Below are 23,198 nucleotides of genomic sequence, written 5' to 3'. Positions count from 1 at the left end.
ATTATACCACTTTTACTATGTATAACGTATAACATACGTCAATGTATAGATACAGTGTGTCTGGGTAACTTGGAATCATATAGGAAACTTTTTTATTATCAATTTACGAAAAACAGTTATTCTTCATAAACTGCTCTGCATAGTCTAAAACCTAAGACGCAATCATCAGATATGAAATTTTCTCAATAGTATACGAGGTATATCAAAAAATATGGATTTCGCTAAAGAGCAAAGTACCTTTATATTTCACAATAAGAAAAGTTGTTGGGAATTCAAAATTATGTTACAATATGCAATTACATTCTTCTAATTAAAAAAAAAATGAAATTTTTTCTCAAATTGCGGATAACAACATCATTTTTATTTATGATAAGTCATTATTAATTTTACGAAAAAAGTTGTTGTTTATAAAAAGGTCTGAATGCTCTAAAAACTAAGATTCAATCAGAAGATATCAAATTTTATCACTTTCATACGAGGTATGAGGTATGTCAAAAAATACGAATTTCGCTCAAGCGTAAAATACCTTTATAGTTCAGAATTTTCAATTAGAAGGATGTAATTGCATATTGAAACATTTTTTAATTCCGAACAACTTTTTATAATAACAATTTCCAAATTGTGAAAAATAAAGGTACTTTACTTTTAAGCGAAATTCATATTTTTTGACATACCTCGTATAAAATTGATCAAATTTGATGTCTTATAATTGTATATTAGTTGTTGGGCTATGCAGAACTGTTTATAAAGAATAAATTTTTTTCTTAAAATTAATAATAACGTAAAATCAATAAAAGTGATGTTGAAACATTTTCATTTTTTTTTCAACCAGAAGAATGTAATTGCATATTATAACATAATTTTTAATTCCAAACAACTTTTCTTAATAACAATTTTCGATGTTCTGAAATATAAAGGTACTTTACTTTAGAGCGAAATTCATATTTTTTGACATACCTCGTGTAGTGTTGATAAAAATTGATATCTGATGTTCGCGTCTCAGGTTTTGGACTATGCAGAGCAGTTTATGAAGAATAACTTTTTTTCGTAAAATTGGAACATATGGTTCGAAGTTACGCAGAAACACTGTATAAACTTTGAAGGAAGCCATTGGAGTAAGAGTGATATCAGATCCCGGCTTCATTGGCATACCTATTAATGTAAACAATTAGAAGGGCATTCGGTATAAAACCGCTTGCCCGCTACCATGTATGATAACCAACCTACTTCCTTTTGGAATGATTTTGAACAATCCTTTATCACTGTTATCTGACCAGCTGTTCGCGTAGTGTGTCCTGTATGTGCATAGATTTAATCAACATATACAAGTGGCTTACCTTCATTTTAATATTCTCTAAATAGGTACTTAGGACGTAGAGCACTAATGGGATTCCGTTCAATTAAGCATCGCTTTCTGGAGTTTTGTGAAAATTCGATACAAAATCAGTACCCACCTAATCTGAATCGCTGAACACGAATAACACGTCGGCAATCGGTGGCGCCCAAAATCCCGACAGCCAAAATACCGACAGCCAAAATCCCGACGGCCAAGACACCGACACGCCAGAATCCCGACACGGCAGAATCCCGACAAGCAACAATCCTCGCATAAGCAAAAATCCCGACCACTACATTTTGAATATTTATTGTTTCCTTTTCAAATGCAATACCAAATCATATTATAGAGTATTGAAATTGAAAAATTAATTACTTACTAATAAGTACGGGTACTAATAATTATGTATTTTAAAAGAAAAAATTATTAAAGACTTCATTTTATAATATAAAAGCTATTAGTATGGTATAGTTAGACCCAAACCCAGACATCCAAAGTGAAAGTTATTTTCCAGCACCAAATTGTTCTATATGGTCCACATAATGTTCAGCAAAAAGTCACACCATTTTGAGCGTTGGGTTTGGGGGGGGGGGGGGGGGGGAGAAATCTGCAAATCGTAGTTTTTTAAGTTTTTCGTCAATATTTCTAAAACTAAGCGGTTTAGCGTGAACAACCTTCTACACAAAATTGTTCTACATTAAATTTGAAATATAAAAGGCCCTATGCATAACCCTTCTAAAATGAACGGTTCCAAAGTTACGGAGGCAGTATAGTATAATTGGTCCAAAAAAAAGGCCTAACCCAGACATCCAAAGTAAAAGTTTTCCTTCACCATCAAATTGCTCTATATGGTCCACATATTGTTCAGTAAAAAGTTACACCATTTTGAGCGTCCGGTTTGGGGGGAGATGGGGGAGAAGTCGGTAAATTAGTAGTTTTTTTACGTTTTTCGTCAATATTTCTAAAACTATGCTTTAGCGTAAGGAATGTTCTATAGAAAAATGTTCTACATAAAATTTAAAACAAAAAAGGTTCTATACATAATTGTTATAAAATCAACGGTTCCAGAGTTACGGAGGGTGAAAAGTGGAGGTTTTCGATACTTTTTATATTTACCGATTTCTCCCCCTCTCCCCCCCCCCAAACCCGACGCTTAAAATGATGTGACTTTTTTCTGAACATTATGTGGACCATATAGAACAATTTTTGGTGTTGGAGGATAACTTTCACTTTGGATGTCTGGGTTTTTGGTATAGTTATATCATAAATATTGCCCAAAAAATATAAAAAGTATCGAAAACCTCGAATTTTCACCCTCCGTAACTCTGGAACCGTTGATTTTATAACAATTATGTATAGAACATTTTTTGTTTTAAATATCATGTAGAATATTTTTGTATATAACATTGTTTACGCTAAAGCACAGCTTTAGAAATATTGACGAAAAACTTAAAAAAACTACTAATTTACCGGCTTCTCTCCCATCTCCCTCCCAAACCGGACGCTCAAAATGGTGTAACTTTTTACTGAACAATATGTGGACCATATAGAATATTTTGGTGTTGAAGGAAAACTTTTACTTTGGATGTTTGGGTTAGGCCTTTTTTGGACCAGTTGTACTATACTACCTCCGTAACTTTGGAACCATTGATTTTAGAAAGATTATGCATAGGGCCTTTTTTATTTCAAATTTAATGTAGAACAATTTTGTATAGAAGGTTGTTCATGATAAACCGCATAGTTTTCGAAATATTGGCGAAAAACTTAAAAAACTACGAATTTACCGATTTCTCCCCCTTCTCCCCCCCCCCCCAAACCCGACGCTCAAAATGGTGTGACTTTTTTCTGGACATTGTTTGGACCATATAGAACAATTTGGTGTTGAAGGATAACTTTCACTTTGGAGGTCTGGGTTATCCCATCTTTTGGATCAACTATACTATACTATATACTTACTGAAATGGAAGGTTGTAAGTGACATGATAATATCTATTATTATATGAATAAATAGAAAGTAAACTTCAGAATGCAGGATTTGATTATACATATATTATTGGACTATATATTGGCAACAAAAAATAATTTAATTCATATACCCATGTTAGAAATTTTATTTAGAAAATTAGTTCATATTAAATGGTAAATACTTTTGTTTAGTAACAAAAATTAAAAAACAGATGGCCATAAACAAAAAACCAGAAATAAATATAATTATATGATAAAAAGGAACTTATCAAACCTGTCGGGATTCTGGCGTGTAGGGATTTTGGCCTGTCGGGATTCTGGCGTGTCGGGATTTTGGCCGCCGGGATTATGGCTGTAGGGATTTTGGCTGTTATATATGGTTATAAAATATAAAATAATATAATTTTTTTTTTTGTTCTTTCATTCACTTCTAGAATAGAAAAGCGACTTAAAGATTTTGACCCTCCCTAAATTTTTTTCTGGTGGCGGCCCTGGTGATAAATGGAAATATGTACAAAGATTTGGAATTATAACCTGACAATAACTTTTACGGTAAGTGTTCCTCATACAATTTTGTCAAACTGAATTTTGTTATTTTCGATTAAACATATCTAGCCGAATTCTGAGTCTACTATACAAAATTTCGTAACGTTCTTACGATTCGAATGAAATAAACTTCATTGAAATCCATCCATCTTCAACAGTTGATTGCTTCATTGCATCGCCTATAAAGCGGCATATCGGATGGATAGTTCTATCGGTACAATTCAATAAGGTAATGCTGTCGAGTTTTTTAGCTTTAACGATTTTTGATTTTTTGTATCAGTCAGAAGTAAAACGTATCTCGATAAAACATAAAACAAAAAAATATCTCGACTGAGCGTTACCTCACAAAATGTCCTATGCTTTAATATTTAAAACCTATGCAACATTTATTTTCAGTTCAGTTGTTCAGTTCAGTTGTTCTGACAACTTTTATTTTAATTTCGTTTTTGTCTGTCAAATGGTAAAGTGATGCACACCTGAATAATTTTCGAATCGCGGAGTAATTTACACAAGAGAAGGGGAACATAATATGTTAATCTTTTTTCACTACACTCAAGCGCGCTGGCGCGAAGCTGTTGCAAATTGAGTCGAAGGTAGAGATATTCAACATGCTGTATTTTCGGTAATTTTGCTCTGATCGATCTGATCTGAAATTTGCAGAAAGTATTCTTGAAGTTGTGTAATTTAATTTAAAATAATAAAAAATGGAAATTTTCAAAATTTTCAAACCACACGCCCCCTCCCCCTCTTAATATACGAGTGAAAAAATATAATAAAACTGCACTTCTTAAGCTAATACCGAACTTACCTTATATATCTATGTACAACCAAATATGGTAACTGTTTAATATGCAGAGCCAATGGTTTTGTTTTTTGTTTAATATAAGTGTAAGCTAAAAGAAATCCACTCATGTAAAAAAATGTATCAACTGCCAATCTAGCCCCACTCACGTAGAATGTACTCGCATGCTTTGCTTTCTGAAAAAAAAAATAATAAAGGATTATATAGGTATCTAGTTAGTCCAGAAATCCACTGCGCATCCGCTAGGAAAAATATTCTAATTCGGATTTTTTGCATAATCTTACTCAAAAAGGAACCCTTTTAACAAATTTGCATGTTGCCAGGACCAAAAGTTGGACAAAAATTTTTTAAACGTTTTTTTTTTTGTTTTTGTCCTAAAATTATTTTTTTTGCATGGAACAATATTTTTTTAGGTTTTTTGGATCATTCCAAACAGAAAAGGTCTTTAGTGACTTTTCTCTAAAGTTGATAGTTTTTGACATATAAGCGATTAAAATTGAAAAATTGCGAAATCGGCCATTTTTAACCCTCAAAAACTATGTGAAAAACTGAAAATTTGAATGTTGCCAAGGTAGGTAGATATTCTTTAAACATCGATTGATGAAATCGCGAAGAGTTTTTGCAATACAATATTCAAAACTCCTTTGTTTTTTAATTGCTAATCAAGCGTGCGCGACACTATTTTCCACCGTTGCATGTGTATGCAGTATGGTGCAAATGAAAGGAATAAATTCGTTATTTCGTAAACCGGCGACTTTAAGGAAAAATCCCGAAACAGGTCGATTTTTATTTTTAAGTTATGATATTGTGACATATATGGTATACTAGTGACGTCATCCATCTGGGCGTGATGACTTAATCGATGATTTTTTTAAATGATAATAGGGGTCGTGTGCTAGCTCATTTGAAAGGTTCTTTAATTCCCTATTCAGTAATATAAACATTTACATAATTATTTATACAGGGTGTCAAATAATTTAATTTTTTTGTCAATTTGCCAAATGATTTAATTTAATAAAAAATTTTTGGACACTCTGTATAAATAATTATGTACATGTTTATATTACTGAATGGAGAATTGAAGAACCTTTCAAATGAGCCAGCACACGACCCGTATTCTCATTTTAAAAAATCATCGATTACGTCATCACGTCCAGATGGATGACGTCACTAGTATTCCATATATGCCACAATATCATAACTTAAAAATAAAAATCGACCTGTTTCGGGATTTTTCCTTAAAGTCGCCGGTTTACGAAATAACGAATTTATTCCTTTCATTTGCACCATACTGCATACACATGCAACGGTGGAAAATAGTGTCGCGCACGCTTGATTAGCAATTAAAAAACAAAGGGGTTTTGAATATTGTATTGCAAAAAATTCTTCGGGATTTCATCAATCGATGTTTAAAGAATATCTAGCTACCTTGGCAACATTCAAATTTTTAGTTTTTCACATAGTTTTTGTGGGTTAAAAATGGCCGATTTCGCAATTTTTCAATTTTTAGTCGCTTATATGTCAAAAACTATCAACTTTAGAGAAAAGTCACTAAAGATCTTTTCTGTTTGGAATGATCCAAAAAACCTAAAAAAATTTTGTTCCATGCAAAAAAAATAATTTTAGGAAAAAAACAAAAAAAAACGTTTAAAAAATTTTTGACCAACTTTTGGTCCTGGCAACATGCAAATTTGTTAAAAGGGGTCCTTTTTGAGTAAGATTGTGCAAAAAATCCGAATTAGAATATTTTTCCTAGCGGATGCGCAGTGGCTTTCTGGACTAAGTATATTATCCAAAAATAGGATATTGTTATGGGTAACCCATAAATTCAATATAGCGAAAAAAACGCATAATATTCTTAAAAGCAGAAAATATCTGTAATTGGGAAGCAAGATACAAGATAACTATATTATTTTGTATTCTCAAACTTTAATTTACTATATCCAGAAACTGGATTATATAGTGACAAAGTGCCCAAGAAAAGTTATTGGACCCCATAGTTAAGGTACTAGTACACTTTAGAAGACCAAAAATAAGTAAGTATTTTTTCAAGGTTTTTATTTCTCAGAACCTTTATTAGAAATGAACATAAAACTTTTTACATATTAATATCTAACTCTTAGAGAATGCATTCTCTATATAATCGATAGAATAGATAGAGAATACATAATCTATTTTAAAAAATAGATTAGTAAGTTTTTTTAACAGGTTTAGTATAGTATCGGATTGCCAATACGGTTTTAGAGAAAGAAAATCGACACAAGATGCTAATTGTAAACTAACATCACAAATATCAGAAGCTTTTGAGTCTAATAAACGTAGTTTATGTATATTCGTCGATCTCTCTAAGGCGTTTGACACGATATCTCACGAGATCTTGTTGAAAAAACTTGAGAAGTATAGTCTGAGATGACGGGTTTTGACATTACTAAAAAGTTACTTAACTGACAGAAAACAATTTGTAGAAATTGATGGTGTCGAAAGTGATCCTGAAGTAATTAATTATGGCGTACCGCAAGGGACCGTATTAGGCCGTCTATTTTTTACACTATATGTTAATGACATGCTCAAACTAGAAACTGTTGGAAACATAATTAGTTTTGCTGATTACACTGCAATTTTTTATAAGGCCGATAATTGGGAAGATCTTAAAATTATAGCAGAACAAGACTTCCAAATTATAAAAACATGGTTGCAAAACAACAAACTCACATTAAATTATGAAAAAAGTAAATATATACCTTTTGCAATATATAAAAATTCTCTGCCAACTTTTAATTCATTAAAAATAAATAAAAAACAACAAATATTTAAAGCAGAGTACATAAAATATTTAGGAGTCATAATTGATAGGCACCTTAAATGGGACTTACAAATAAAGAATATTATAAGAAAAATACGAGGACTGCTACCAAAATTCCGCTATTTAAAAAGTTTTTGGATGTTGAACAGCTTAAAATGCTTTACCTGTCTCTAGTACAATCGCATCTTGTATAAGTATATGGGATTTTAGGATGGGGTGGAGTAGCTGATTGCCATCTGGTGACCCTTCAAAATACTCAGAAATGATGTCTTAAACTAATACAGTCGAACCCGTTTATTGGAATAGCCTTCGTGCCAAGCAAAAGTATTCTTATAACCGGGATATTCTAATAACCGATCATTGGTGGCTAGTAGAAAAGTTTTGGGACCTCAAATTTCTATTCCTTAAAGCGGGATATTTCTATAAGAGGTATTCTATTAAACGGGTTCGACTGTATATGGAAACATATCCCTCAGACCAACTTTTTCATGAAACTCAGGTTCTTGATGTTCGGCAATTGTACTGCTTAGAGCTACTTAAAAATATTCATAAAGATAAAATTCCTCTTTAAGTAAAAGTGTCAAATTATGAAATAAGAAGAAAATTGAATGTCGAATGTCTTCACACTTTAAAAACAAACACGCAACGGTCAATTAAATATTTTGCTTCAAGAATATACAACTAATTGTCCATAGATTTTAAAAATGTCAAAAATTTTTATTTGTATAAAAAATTAGTTACTGCTTGGGTAAAAGAAAAAAGAGAGTTGTGTAACAATTTAATAAATTTAAATTATACTAGATAAAAAAAAACAGAAATTAGATTAGAAACTGTAAAAATAAAATAATGATTTGTAAAAAAAAAACAATAAACACAAACCTGTCAATATTAGACAGATTAAGTCAACAAGCATGTTTATGCTTTTCTTTTACGTTTATTCAAGTGTAAGTAAACTGAAATTGTAAATTATTGTAATAACTATTGATTTGAATAAACGTATATTATCCAGATTTAGCCATACGGCTCACACTCCCTCTAAGGGGAAAATTGACTCATCCCAGATACCTACGGTATCAAAAGGATTGAGCTCTGGTGGGACTCTTTCCGTGTTATCGAGCCCTAGGTGACTTGGTATGCAGGTGTATCTCCCAAAAATTTTCGTACGCATCTGGCCGTTGCGAGTAGTACTGCTTTCTGCATGGTCTTATAAAGATGTTCATTAAGACCCAGCTTTTTTATGCTTTCGAGGAGGGTCTTCGGAATGACTCCAGTAGTAGACATAATAATCGGTATCGTCTGGGTACTTTGCATTCTCCACAAGGGCGGATCCAGGGAGGGGGCCATGGTTGCCATGGCCCCCTCCGAGAATTTAGAATAATATAAATTTAAATATTTGCAGTTCAAAAGCTTTTAATTTCAAACACATGTAAGTATTTTCTAAATATGTAAGTATTTTCTATGGGAAATAAGCCACAATTTTACTAAAAAATGAATTTATTAACGTTTCGAAGCCCAAATCGGGTTTCGTTGTCAAAATACAAAATAATATTAAAATAAACAAAAATGTTGTTGCTAAGTAAAAAAATCTCCTAATAATTTATTTAATCTGACTCATTTATATTGGCAATTCAGACGTATATTATACATTTTAAAGTAGAAGACTTTAAAATGATATCGCCAATATTTATGAGTTGTGTTCCTGGGACGACTTTACTAAAAGATAGTTCATTCGATTACATGAAATCAATCCCAACTCAAGAATATCCGTCGCAAAAAAATCATAGCATGTGATCTGTCTTTAAAAAGACAACCTCGTGATTTACTATGGAATCTCTAACGCGAGAATTTTACTGTCACCGTTGCATTTGGTTGTCCTTTTAAAGACAGATCACATGCTATAATTTTTTTGCGACGGATATTCTTGAGTTGGGATTGATTTCATGTAATCGAATGAACTATCTTTTAGTAAAGTCGTCCCAGGAACACAACTCATAAATATTGGCGATATCATTTTAAAGTCTTCTACTTTAAAATGTATAACATACGTCTGAATTGCCAATATAAATGAGTCAGATTAAATAAATTATTAGATGATTTTTTTACTTAGCAACAACATTTTTGTTTATTTTAATAGTATTTTGTATTTTGACAACGAAACCCGATTTGGGCTTCGAAACGTTAATAAATTCATTTTTTAGTAAAATTGTGGCTTACTTCCCATAGAAAATACTTAATTATAAAAATACCACAAGGAAATAGCTTCAGAACAACATATATATGTACAAAACAGGGGATAAATACGTTTTCTGGACTAGAATTGAAAAAAAGAAGTAACGGGGAAGCTTCAAGAATGATTTTGGGTTTTTCATAAATCAAAATATTGATAATTTTACAGAGTGTCAATTGTTAGAACGATCTTGACAGCCATCAAAATCGTATAAATTTCCATATTCTATACACACAAAGAATAAAAAAGAAGTGAAGCGTTACTTGGGTCACTAGCACTTAGAACAAAGGAGTTGGTTGGTATTTTCGCACAGTCAAAAGGAATTGTTTTACAAATATTGCGTTTCATTTTTCTAATGAAAAATATTGTCACAATAACGGGATTACAGCCCAAAGCCTTGTCACGAAACCTTTAACATTTTTCGCCAAACTCATGAGCAAAGACGGAGTCATATAAACCCATGAAAAAACATCATACCCCAAGGAGTGCGTTTAGGCTGAGCTAGATTTTCTGAAAAAATTATAGCAACCCTCAAAAGTCATTCATTAACCAGATAGACTCATAGAGGTCTAAACAGAAACAAAAAATAAAGAAAGACTACGCCCAATAGTAGGGTCTATAGTGTTCTTCGGTCGACAAAATATTCCTCTAAGAGACCTTCGTGATGATGGCCTTATGCTTCTGGACGAAGATGCTGGACCAAGGAATGAGGGGAATTGCTGTGGTACTAAGGCAAAACCCGATATGTCAAAAATTATCGGTTTTTCGTTTTTAATGCCAATATGTACATTGAGCGATGAAGAATGTGATGACAAAACCCTACATGGCTAAACGCATCCATGTAACAATGTAACCAGTAGGTAATAAAATTGTTTCCGATATGTCCACTATTACAACAACACCGCGAACTTTTAAACTCATCTGCTGCAAAATTACGTTTTTTGACATATCGGGTTTTGCCTTAGCACCACAGTGTTAAGGTTTAAAATCGCATCAGGAGATAAGACTCCGAAATAATACCTATCCACAGCATCTTCCTGAACAACATTCATTAGTAGCAGCAGTCAAAATAAATTAATAACATCTTGTGGTGAAGAAGTAATTGAACAAATATTATTTGACGAAACAACTGACGTATCCCACGTGGAACAGCTTTCTCTAAATTTGGGATACATACACAATAACAACATTCATGAAGACTTTGTCAAATTCATTGACGCTTATGAGAACCTAAAAATAATTATTGAAAATCAAGAAAGAGGGAAAGAACAAAGCCTGGCAGGAGAAGCATTGGAAAAAAGTATTAAACTTGTTGAGAGAACTGCACTTAGATCCGAAGAAATGTGTAGGAATCGGTACTATGGCAGGAATGGTGAGTTTTAAGGCACTTCTCAAAGTGTGTGAAAAGTGACTTAAAACTCACCACTGTTACCCTAATTTTTAAAAATTACCCCCCGTACTTCTGGTACTCCTCCCTAAAAAAAGTTTATGGCCCCTCCCGAAAATCGGTCCTGGATCCGCCCTTGATTCTCCATTGTCTCCGTATTTGAATTTCCAGATCTCTGTACTTGGCGATCTTTTCAGTAAATTTAGTACGTAGATTATTGTTGTTAGGAATCGCCACATCAATGAGGGTTGTTTGTCTCGTTAATTTATTGACTAGTACGAGATCTGGTCTATTATGCGCCACTGTTTGGTCTGTGAGCACAGTGCGGTCCCAGTATAGCTTGTAGTTGCCATCCTCAAGCATACTCTCAGGGACGTATTGATAATATGGGAGATGGTCGGTTTGGAGAAGTCCCAGCTTGATAGCTATCTCCTGATGAAGGATTTTTCCCACTGCGTCATGCCGTTCTTTGTACTCAGTTGCAGCAAATGCCTGGCAGCCCCCTGTAAGATGTTGGATGGTTTCTTGGGCTTAACATCCATATCGGCATCTGTCGTTTTGAACATGAGGGTCTTTGATGATATATTTCAGGTAATTTCTGGTTGGTATAACCTGATCCTGAATGGCTAGTAATGAGCCCTCCGTTTCAGGGAACATCTTTCCTGATGTCAACCAATAGTTCGACGCTGTATTGTCGACGTAGTCTTGGCTGACCTCATTGGGATGTCGCCCGTGCAGAGGTTTACCCATCCAGGTGCGCAGTTTTTCGTTCTTAGTAAGGTGGTTTATGCGCATTTCTGGTTCCCTCAGTTTGATCGGTGTTGTGTCATCTACTGCGCAAATTGCGCGGTGTAGAGTAGATGTCTCAGCCTGCATCTGAAAATAAGTTCTTAAATTAGCAATCTGTTTAACTAACTGCTCACCTATATCCATAAGTCCTCTTCCTCCTAAATACCGGGGTAATGTCGTTCGTTCTACTGCACTTTTAGGGTGGTGTTTTTGTGCCTTTGTGAGGTGTGTTCATACCTTTCGCTGAAGATTTTCTATATCCGTTTTTGTCCACTTAACAATACCAAATGAATAGCTAAGCACGGAACAAGCGTAGGTGTTTAGTGCCTTAAACAAATTTTTACTGTTAAGGTGTGAACGAAGCAGCTGTTTTACCCTTCTTATAAACTCAGTAGTTATCTCAGTTTTCATTTGCTTATGGTCAATTTTCCGCGCCTGCTTTACTCCAAGATATTTGTACATATCGTTATCGCTCATGGCCTCGATGTTCTGGCCATTTTGCATATCGAATCCACCGGGCTGTACCTTTCCTCTGACTATATTCAAAACACGGCACTTGTCTAGACCGAACTGCATAATAATATCATTAGAGAATGTTTCTACAGTTTTTAACATCTCTTCTAGGTGTTCTCGAGTGGAAGCCATTAATTTCAAATCATCCATATACAACAGATGATTGAGCTTCGCTACTACAGTATTATTGCTTTTAATGCTAAAACCTGAGTCAGTGGAGTTTAATAGCTGGGAAAGGGGGTTCAAAGCTAAACAGAACCACAGTGGACTCAACGAGTCTCCTTGAAACAGGCCCCGGTTGATTGCGATATTTTCGGTTTCGATATTGTTTTCACCAGGTATTTGGAGGTGAATTTTAGTCTTCCAATCTCTCATTATATGCCTTAAAAAGGTCACTATGTTCTCATCGACTTTGTATATTTTCAATATATCTATTAGCCATTCATGCGGTACTGAATCAAAGGCCTTTTTATAGTCAATAAAAGCAGTAAAAAGGTTCCTTTTTTAGTGAATGCCAGGTTAGAAATGACTGAGTTGATGATGAGCTGTTCTTTGCAACCCATGGAACCCTTAGCGCATCCTTTCTGTTGAGGCTCTATGATATTGTTTAGAGCACAGTGTTGGTAGATACGCCGGGTTACACAGGATGTGACTAATTTATACAAAGTTGGAAGACAAGTAATTGGGCGGTACTTGGATGGATCTTGGGTGTTATTTTGATCCTTGGGTATTAAATAAGTAGTTCCCTGAGTTAGAAATGATGATAATTCCTGCGGATTAGAAATATCATGATTAATTAATGTTGATAAGCACTCATGAATACTCCAAAAGCCAGAAGCCAGAAGCCAGAAGCCAGAAGTTCTGAACTCCGTCTGGTCCAGGAGATTTCCAGTTATGAAGCTCTTTGATGACATTTGAGACTTCTTCAGTCGTGAATGGTTCGTAGTTAGCAGTGACGTAGTGGTGACAGTTGTGCGTCGTATCTTCTATCCAGCCAGCATTGTTGTTAAAAGCAGCTGGTGTGGAAAGTTGATTTCCCCAAAACTCATGAATTTCTTCTTGGCTTGGGTAAGACTTGTCGACACTTTCTACGGTGGAATTGAGTTTTCGGTAGAACTCCTTCTCAGAGTTCTCAAAAAGTGCATTGTCACATTTTCGGTTGTTACTAACTTTATACCTTCTTAATCGTCCTGAATAGACGGAGAGTTTTTGTTTTAATGTATCCAGACACTGTTGGGCTGTGTTATTTTCTGGATCGTATCTCGAGTGTCTTGCAGTGCTCCGCATTATTTCTTCAGCTCTTTTAATTACTTTTCTACTTGTTACACCTCTTATATATTCTGTGACTTGACCAATATCCCTACGCAGTAATTCAATTTTTCCGAGAAGTCTTTTTTCCCAGGGTGCAATTCTGTTACCAGTCCTTCCGTTATTAGTACCCCGTCGTGTTCTGATCTTAACGCCCATTACATTGGCAATTGCTGTAGCTGCACAGTAGATTAGCATATGCAGTATTGCGTCTAGTCTCTGGGATAAGGTTGTTTCTTATGATTACCCGGTATTGATCTGATACTCTTTGCTCCGATACTTGAATATCTGCGTACTCCCTGCAAAATTCGGCATACAGCTGTTGTCTGTAGCCGATCGTTTCTTGACCGAGGTTTGTCACCTTATAATAGAAGCGCAAAATGCTTTCGTTAATGGACGCAGTCCATTTCATGCGCTGCCTCGGTCGTCCCGCTTGAGTGAGCGCCGGCTGATGTTCCGGTGCAGCACCTTCAGCGAGTGGAGCTCTTGCTGTTGTTTGGCTCGATTGCGGTTGTTGTTCGGTTATTGTTGCGGTTATTGTTGGGCTGTAGCTGTTTGTGTGACAGGGGCCAGCCTCCTCAACACCCTGCCACCGACGTCCCGCATGCTGTCACGTCCAGCGTCGGCTCCAGACGTGCCCTGGCGATCCCCAGGCAGCGGCCCTAAACATAAACTATTAGTCTCCATTCTCATGGGTGTGCATTTTATACCTACTGCCAGGTGTCAGTTTTTGTTCCACGGCAAGTATTCCTGCTACTCTCTGGGTATTGGCGCTACGAATACCCAGAAAGCATCCCCCATTCGCAGGGGGCCGCGCCTGATAGAAGAACTGACATAAAACTCCCACAGGTATTTATTATTATTATTATTATTATACAAATAATATATATTTTTTTCATTTATGCACGTACACTAATATTGTAGAGGGCGCCAAAGTCGAGGCCTAGAAAAAAAGTAGTTCCGATGGTGGAAAGTTAATCTTAGGGTTGGGATCTCTGAAATAAAAAAATCGTACGACATTTGAAAAAGGAAGGTTTCCTACGTGACAATTTACCAGAGTTAGTGAAAAATTCCGCAAAGGAAATATTTTACGGAAATTTGAAAAAATTTTGTGAAAAAGTCTCCCGCTTTTCTTCAGTTTTTCATGGTTAAAAAATATTTATTTTTTGGTCAAATTGTGGTAAATTGTCACGTAAGAAACCTATTTTTTTTCAAATGCAGTATGAGTTTTTTGTTTCAGATATCCCAATCCTGAGCAGCCATCATTTTTCGAGGCCTTGAATTTGCGCCCTCTACAATATTAGTGTACGTGCATAAATGAAAAAAGATATATTATTTTGTACTTTCTAGGAGTTAGATATCAATATGTAAAAAGTTTTATGTTCATTTCTAATAAAGGTTCCGAGAAAAAAATTCTTGAACAAAAAATGATTATTTTTGGTCTTCTAAAGTGTACTAGTACCTTAAGAAACACTTAGCATCATCATTGACTCTACAACGTTTTGTGGGTTTTAGCTTATTTTGTTATTTCCCGCCATTCTGATGTGTTCCTTGCTTTGTTGTTCCAGTTGGTACTCTTTCGAGTTTTTAGATCTTCTTCCTTTTATTCTGTATATCTAAGTTGTGATCTTCCCTTTGACCTTCTCTTTACTAGCGTCTGCTCTTTTGTATTTCATTTTTATGCATATGTTCGACAGGTCCAAAGGAAAGCTTTGTTTTGTTGGTTAATCTTTCTAAATGGCCGTTCCATGTAATCCACTTATCTAGTGTTACCACTATAATTTGACCTCATCCGAGCATCCTGATCTTATATAGGTTTTTGCTGTCCCTGCGTCAGGATTGCGCCATTACATATATGCCGCTTGAAGGGCACATATCCAATAAGGAAGCCTATTATGACTCTGAGCAGCTTCCTGCAGCATATTTTAGCTGCACCTATTTCATCCCTCTTAGCACAAGTCCCTCCAATATACATTTTTCTACATACTTGACTGGGTATATTATCCCAGTGAGAGTGAAGGCCCCCATAGACGTACCTGTATACTTAAACAGTATACATGCACAAGTTTATTGTGCAAGTATGCCGAATATATGTGTCGACAACACACGTAAAAGTATGCATGCACAATGCGCCAGTTTAAACTTGAACCATGTCATCGTCGGAACCAACTACTCTACCGGAAACACCAATATCGTACGTCTACACCAGCGTTTCTAAACCGGTGGGTCGCGACCCACTAGTGGGTCGCGGGCGGATTTAAGGTGTATCGCGGCTTGGCTCTTACAGTAGAAGTGTAGCGTACAGTGACCGTGTTCCTTATTTTTTTCTATCATCATGGATGAGGGATGGGTCGCGAACATGAAAAAGCATCAGGAGGTGGGTCGCCAGACACAAAAGGTTGGGAACCACTGGTCTACACGAATGGTCAAAACTCAATTGTGTCAAACTTATACAAGTATTTCATAAGCACGCTCAATAATTACACTTGCGCAAATCTAACATGCACAAGTAAAAATTACAATATGTTTATAAGTCTCGTCTCATGTCGCTTGTACAGTTAACGTACTTGTGTAAGTATTAGGGTGCGTCTATGGTGCACGCTAGTTTCCGAGTCAGAAAGCCGAGCCCGTGTGCGATTAATCCTAATAAAAGTGCGCAGGTGCACTTTGGACAGGTCCGTTTAAATACGAAGGATTATTTGCATACAGACTCGGGGATGACTTCGGAAACCAGCGTGCACTATGGACGCGCCCTTACCCAACACACGTTCTAGTATATGTATTTGTGAAATAAACTTGTACTTGTATACTATTTAAGTGTACAGGCACGTCTATGGGGCCCTTTACGTTGCGTTTGGATCCAGGCTTTTTTCCGGCAGTACAAAAAACTATCAATTAGTCAGACCTTAGGTCAAGACTGATTTGATTGGACCACTTGGTGACAATGTCAGATATAAGATGGGTCATGGACTCATCCTTGATGAATTTACAATTATTATCGCCCATAACTCTTTAAACAGAGATGGCAGGTATGAGCAGAAGGATTAACTTTTTAATCTTAGTAATATATATTATATTTAAGGATTTCCACAGTTTTCACTGTATTCCTTCACTCAACGCGATCTCTCTAGCTCTTTCTGTCTTGCCAGTCCCCTATGCCTCTCTTCCTTTTTCCTATCGGGATCCACTCTTATTCGGTTTATCCACCAATTTTGGTCTGCTCTTCTGACATGCCCGTACCAGGTTAATCTCTTCTGTTCGATGTAGTCTATTATGTCTGAATTCACTCCCATTTATCTCTTAATCTCTATGTTATTTATTCTATCTCTCCTTGTTACTCTGCAGCTTCTCCTTAGGAATTCCATCTATGTTGCTCTTATTTTGTTTTTGGTTTTCTTATTTATTGTTAAAATTTTCCCACCCATAAGTGATGATACTTCTTGTCATGGTATTATAATATATTCTTCTTTTTGTTTTTATGCTGATGTTCTTATCCCACAGCATCGGGTTCAATTTTCGTATGCAGTCTCTTGTTTGTCCTAGTCTATTTTTTATATATTCTTCAGTTGTTCCTTTGTTTGATATTATAAAACCTAAATACTTGTACTTATCTGTTCCTCTAATTTGTTTACCTTCGTCTATTTCCAGTTGTTTTATTTCTGTATTCTCCGTATTCAGTTTTCTTTAGGTTTATTTCCATCCCATTCTTTGTATATTCCTGTTCCAGTTTCCTCATCATAAAGCTGAGGTCATCTTCGTCTTGTGCGATCAATATTTGGTCGTCAGCAAAACTTAGGGTACCTATATAGATATTCGTTCCTTACTGGTATACCCATTCCTTCGCACTTTCTTTTCCATGGTTTCAGGATCTTTTCCAGGAATATTTTGAACAGGGTAGGGGATGTGGAGCAGCCCTGTAGTAGTCCCTTTGTCGTCTTAAATGGATTGCATATTCGATTGCCCTTTTTGATAGCTACTGTGTTATTCTTGCAGAGTGCTTTTACTGCTGTTATTAATCTTCGTGAGACTTCGATGTCTTCCATTGCCATTGCTTCTCATAGCTTGGTTCTAGGTATCGAGTCATACGTCTTCTTAAAATCTACAAAAGCCAGATGGACGGATCTATTTCTGGCCATTCTTTTTTCTATTAGTTGTTCGACCGTGTAAATGTGATCCAAGCATGCTTTCCCGCTGTGAATCTTAGTAGTAAGAATATTATTTCAAACGTGTTTAGATTAACCTACTTCCTTTTAACTTTTATAACTTTTATATGCAAAAGTGTGTATAAATAAAATTGTCCCTAAAAGTATTTGGCCGAAAGTTGCAAACGGATTTTCCAGAACCGATTAAAAACCAAGTAGGTATTCATACCTGATTTTAGATAAATAATCCATAATAATGCTACCAAATTCCTATACAATTCTTATCATCAGCTTTTATAAAAAGTAGGTACTATAAAAAATGCGTAGTTTGATCTATTAGTAGCGTAATCTATTATATTGATAATAATTTCTTGTCTTGACGAAATATCGAATACAAAAATGATTAACTTTCTTCTTTTAATGAGAACTAGACTTTAAAAATAAAACGTAAAAAAATAACATGTTATTATTCATACATGCCCTTATCACTTAATGGAATTTCATCTTGAGATTAAGGCAGATTTAAAATGGGATTAAGTCATCATAAACTATACAGAAATTAATTTTAATTATCATTTTAAACGAAGGATTAAAAAATGTGAAACACTATAATTAACATATTAAACAATAATTATTGTTGAGAGCTTCAGCCATTTCAGTTTAGGTTTTCGATTTTAATTCATTTTTCTTTTAATTTGCTAACAACTAAAAATTTAAACTTTTCGGTTTATTACCGATCAAAGTTTAGGGTGTGTGTTCACAAAGGGAGGTGGCTCAAAGTTTAGTGGTGTGCGGTTATAAATATACAGTGCGTTATTAAAGTAACACATAAATTCATTATTAGCTAAATAAACAACATTATAGTCCAGGGCTCATCTGTTTTGAGATGGACGTTGAGAGGTGACTCAAATTTTTTTGCAGAAATTGCTTAAAAATAACTCAAATAATAATATTTGAGTTATCCTCCCACTCAAAATGGTCCGGAACATTGTTTAAATAATCAAAATGTCAAAATATAAAGGAAAAATTCGATTTTTTTATTGATTTTTTGAATATAACTTTAAAACTGTTCATTTCTGAGAAAAGTTGTACTGACATACAAGTTGCGTAATTAAATTTACTATAATATAGAATTGCTTAAAAATTTTAAAAATAGTCACCCTTGTTGCAAAATAGCAATACTTGCGAAAAAAAACCATACAAAAACAAGTATTCGCATTTTACGTTTTTCAACCATTTATGCTACACTTAGGACCTTCATATTTTACCCAGAAAAACTTTATGATATAGTAAAACAACACTGTAAATTTCATTAAGATCGGTTTAATAGATTTTGCAATCCAGCTTTCGCAAAAAAAATTAATTTTTTAAAAATGTTGCAGAACTGAAAATAAAGCAGATAGTAAGTTGAATTTTTTTTGCTTATAGAAGTGTACTGTACCTTTCATTTGCAATTTGCAAAATTAAAATCGAATAATTACCACGGCGTCAGGAAATTTTTTAAATAAATATTAATTTTTGGTGCTGCGTGCAGGACAGCGGTGTTCGATTCACACAAGTTGATTTCCATCAAAATTTCTTCTAACCTTTATTTAATATATTATTTTCTTACTCTATATTTTGTTGTATTTTAATATTTTAATTCCACAAAAATCAAACTAATTTTATTATTGTTTGTGAAATATTGTTTAAACAATTGCACATGTTTAAAAATAATAAACTTTTATTCTCTAAGTTAAAATATATGAACAAAGAAAGTTTTTGCTAAAAAAAGTGTTATTTCAAAGGATAGAGTATGTGTTTTTATTTTGCAATAAACAAATTTATTTATTTATATCGAAATGTAATAAAAATTAAAATGTATCAATCATTATCAAAGGTCATTGAAATGCCCAATCAGAGCAAACTATCCGCTGTCCTGCGCGTAGCACCAATAATTAATGTTTATTTAAAAAAATGCCTGAGGCCGTGGCAGTCAATCGATTTTAATTTTGCAAATTGCAAATAAAAGGTACAGTACACTTCTATACGTAAAAAAAATTTCAACTTGCTATCTGCTTTATTTTAAGTCCTGTAACAATTTAAAAACGCTGGACGGAAGGGCCGCCCGAGAACTTTATCGTACCGATCTATTATCGTTATCGTACTAGATACTGGCATTCTATAAAAATAACAAAGTTACTCGTTATTTTGATATTTTAGAAACACCTTGTATACTTGAAAATATTTTATGGGTCTACGCATCACTAATTCCTGCATTTGAGAAAATGTTCGGGGACACACTATAGATTATTGCATAAATCAATAGAATATTAGTCATACTTTCATTTCAAATTAGTTCATTTTTCTGAGAAATTAATAGTTTACAATATTTGCATTTTACTGCATGGATTGTAATGAAATTTTGGGAGTAGCCCAAAGCCAAATCTCCTAATTCAAAGTCTATCCTATATACTATGGCGCTTTTATCATGGGGGCGGTTCCCACCACTTCTCGGGGATAGAACATTTTTATTTTCGAATTGCATGGAGCAAAAGAAATAATTTTAAGAAAATTTAAAAATGCGCCCTATAATTTGATCTTATTTTTTTCACCCGTCCAACTTTTTGAAAGTAGAAATAACACTATATTAAGAGGTATTGCAAAAGAAAAACAATGCATTTAAATTCTGGTGAATGAGGGGTTAAATGTATATACTTATCATTTTTCCTTAAAGTACATTAGTCATATCTTTTTTGCACCATATTTCGCTTAGTTTGAATGTAACCGACATTTAACGGTGCTCGTTTTAAAGGCCTTTTCAAACACTACAAAAGCATGAGCACTTTGAGCATGCACCAAAAAACAAACTCTTTTTACCTACCATATCTCTTTTTGTATTATAAATAGAAAATTTACGAAGGAACGAATCTCTTTTTTATTTATAATCTAAAAAAAAATTTATATAGTGTTTTTAGTTTGATGCATAGTTTTTAAGGTATTCACAAAAAACCGTCCGAATACGTGTCATTTTTGAATGAAAATGGCCAATTTTCAACTACGCATAACTCAAAAAGTATTGAGTTCTCAAAAAAAAGTATAGATCAGTTTTTGCTTAAAAATAGGTTCTCTAGCCACTTCCATGCTTATTTTGACCAACAAATTTTCCACCCACTTGAAGGGGTGGGAATTGCCCCAAGATAAAAGCGCCATAGTATATAGGGTAGATTTTGTTTCTTGAGCTATTCCCTACTTACTGTGAAAATATCAAGTACATCGATGTAGTAGGATGGAATTCGGAGCCAAATACCCTCATCGACTGCCCTATAATAATGCTCTGCTATAATCGCGTGAGAGGGGACACACACAAGATTCTAGCAAAATTTCAATTTTCTGTAACTTTTCGAGTTTTTGAGTTACAGCAACGACTTTTATGTCATTGGAAAGGTAATTTTACATTATTTCAAAATATGTAAAAATATACAGGGCGTATTTAAAATATTAAGATTTTTTTTTTTTCATTTCCGGTTCAACCGGAAGCTATATTGTAGATAAAATTTATTGTGCTAATAGATAATAACGTACTATATACGTCTACCAAATTTCAAATTTTAGTTTCTAATACAGAGGAAGTTACGGGCACTCGAATATTTTTTTATAAAAAATTCATAACTCTCCTCCTATGAGGAGTTAAGAAATCTGACTGATGTTATTGAATTTACCGATAGGATATCAAAAACATATCAAAAAATAAATAAATTCCTTGGAGCCATTTTTGAGAAAATCTAGTTCAAACTTATGTCAAATTTTGACCCCTTAAATATAGGCAACCCATAACTTTTCTGAAAAACGATAATATTCTTGTTATAGCCCCATCTTTAGGCTATACAAATGTTTTTTCAGATTAAATTTATCTTAAACAAGTTTTTAGATTGGTAGGGAAATGTATCGGGTGGGCGGTCGGCCATGCTGGCCGCCATTTTGGATTTGGAAATGTGAAATTCCGTATTTCTATTTACCTGTCGATGAGCTAACTTTAACTTAAATTTCATTCGTTTCGGTCAAAATTTGCAAAAATGGGCCCCAAATAACCCCCCTATTTTGGCCCCCCTTTGAGAGGTTTTTTTCAAAAGCTTAGTTTCTCGACAAAATTCTCCTAAACTTACTCATACCGAATTTCATCGAAATCGGTCTAGTAGTTTTTGCTGGGCGGTGGCGACATACGTACGTACATACTTCTGACATGTTTTTTACTTTATCGTACTATATACGTAGTATAGTATAATAGATAAAGTTATAGGATCGTGCAAAAAAAATTTTTTCAGATTTCACTTTTTTTCGACGTTTTGAGTCCCCCTGAGTCTAAAAAGCAAATAAAAAAAACATGTCGGAAGTATGTACGTACGTACGTACGTATGTCGCCACCGCCCAGCAAAAACTACTGGACCGATTTTGATGAAATTCGGTATGAGTAAGTTTAAGAGAATTTTGTCGAGAAACTAAGCTTTTAAAAGAAACCTCTCAAAGGGGGGCCGAAATAGGGGGGTTATTTTGGGCCCATTTTTGCAAATTTTGACCGAAATGAATGAAATTCAACTCAAAGTAAGCTCATCGATAGGTAAATAAAAATACGGAATTTGACATTTCCAAATTCAAAATGGCGGCCAAAATGGCCGACCGCCCACCCGACACATTTCCCTATCTATCTAAAAACTTGTTGAAGATAAGTTTAATTTGAAAAAGTCGTTATATAGTCTAAAGATGGGGCTATAAGAAGGATGTTATCGCTTTTCAGAAAAAAGTTACGGGTTGCCTATATTTAAGGGGTCACATTTTGACATAAATTTGAACTAGATTTTCTCAAAAATGGCTTCGAGGAATTTTTTTATTTTTTGATATATCTTTGATATCCTATCAGTAAATTGAATGACATTAGTCATATATCTTAACTCCCCATAGGAGGGGAGTTATGAATTTTTTATAAAAAAATATTCGAGTGCCCGTAACTTCCTTCTTAATAGAAACTAAAATTTGAAATTTTGCAAACATACATGGTACTTTATTATCTATTATCACAATAAATTTTACCAAAAATATGGCTTCCGGTTGAACCGGAAATGAATAAAAAATCTTAATTTTTTTAGATACGCCCTGTATATTTTAACATATTTTGAAAGAATGCAAAATTACCTTTCCAATGACATAAAATTCATTGCTGTAGCTCAAAAACTCGAAAAGTTACGGTAAATAGAAATTTTGCTATAATCTTATGTGTGTCCTCTCTCACGCGTTCATAGCAGAGCATTATTGTAGGGCAGTCAATGAGGGTATTTGGCTCCGAATTCCATCCTACTACATTGATGTACTTGATATTTTCACAGTAAGTAGGGAATAGCTCAAG

General features: G+C 34.3%; 1 protein-coding gene across 1 annotated transcript in view; it reads right to left on the bottom strand.

Annotated features, from left to right (window-relative positions):
• The window catches only part of LOC114332671 (nose resistant to fluoxetine protein 6), a 125,001-nt gene that overhangs the window by 53,695 nt on the left and 48,108 nt on the right, over window positions 1–23,198 (bottom strand). The window contains exon 6 of the mRNA XM_028282500.2: window positions 4,656–4,825. Coding sequence (XP_028138301.1) covers window positions 4,656–4,825 — 170 coding nt within the window. The remainder of the gene's footprint in view (window positions 1–4,655; window positions 4,826–23,198) is intronic.

This window comes from Diabrotica virgifera, chromosome 1 (genome assembly GCF_917563875.1).
Source record: "Diabrotica virgifera virgifera chromosome 1, PGI_DIABVI_V3a".
Lineage (NCBI taxonomy): Eukaryota > Metazoa > Arthropoda > Insecta > Coleoptera > Chrysomelidae > Diabrotica > Diabrotica virgifera.
The sequence above is the reverse complement of the archived record's forward strand: the minus strand, read 5'-3'. Positions and strand labels throughout refer to the sequence as shown.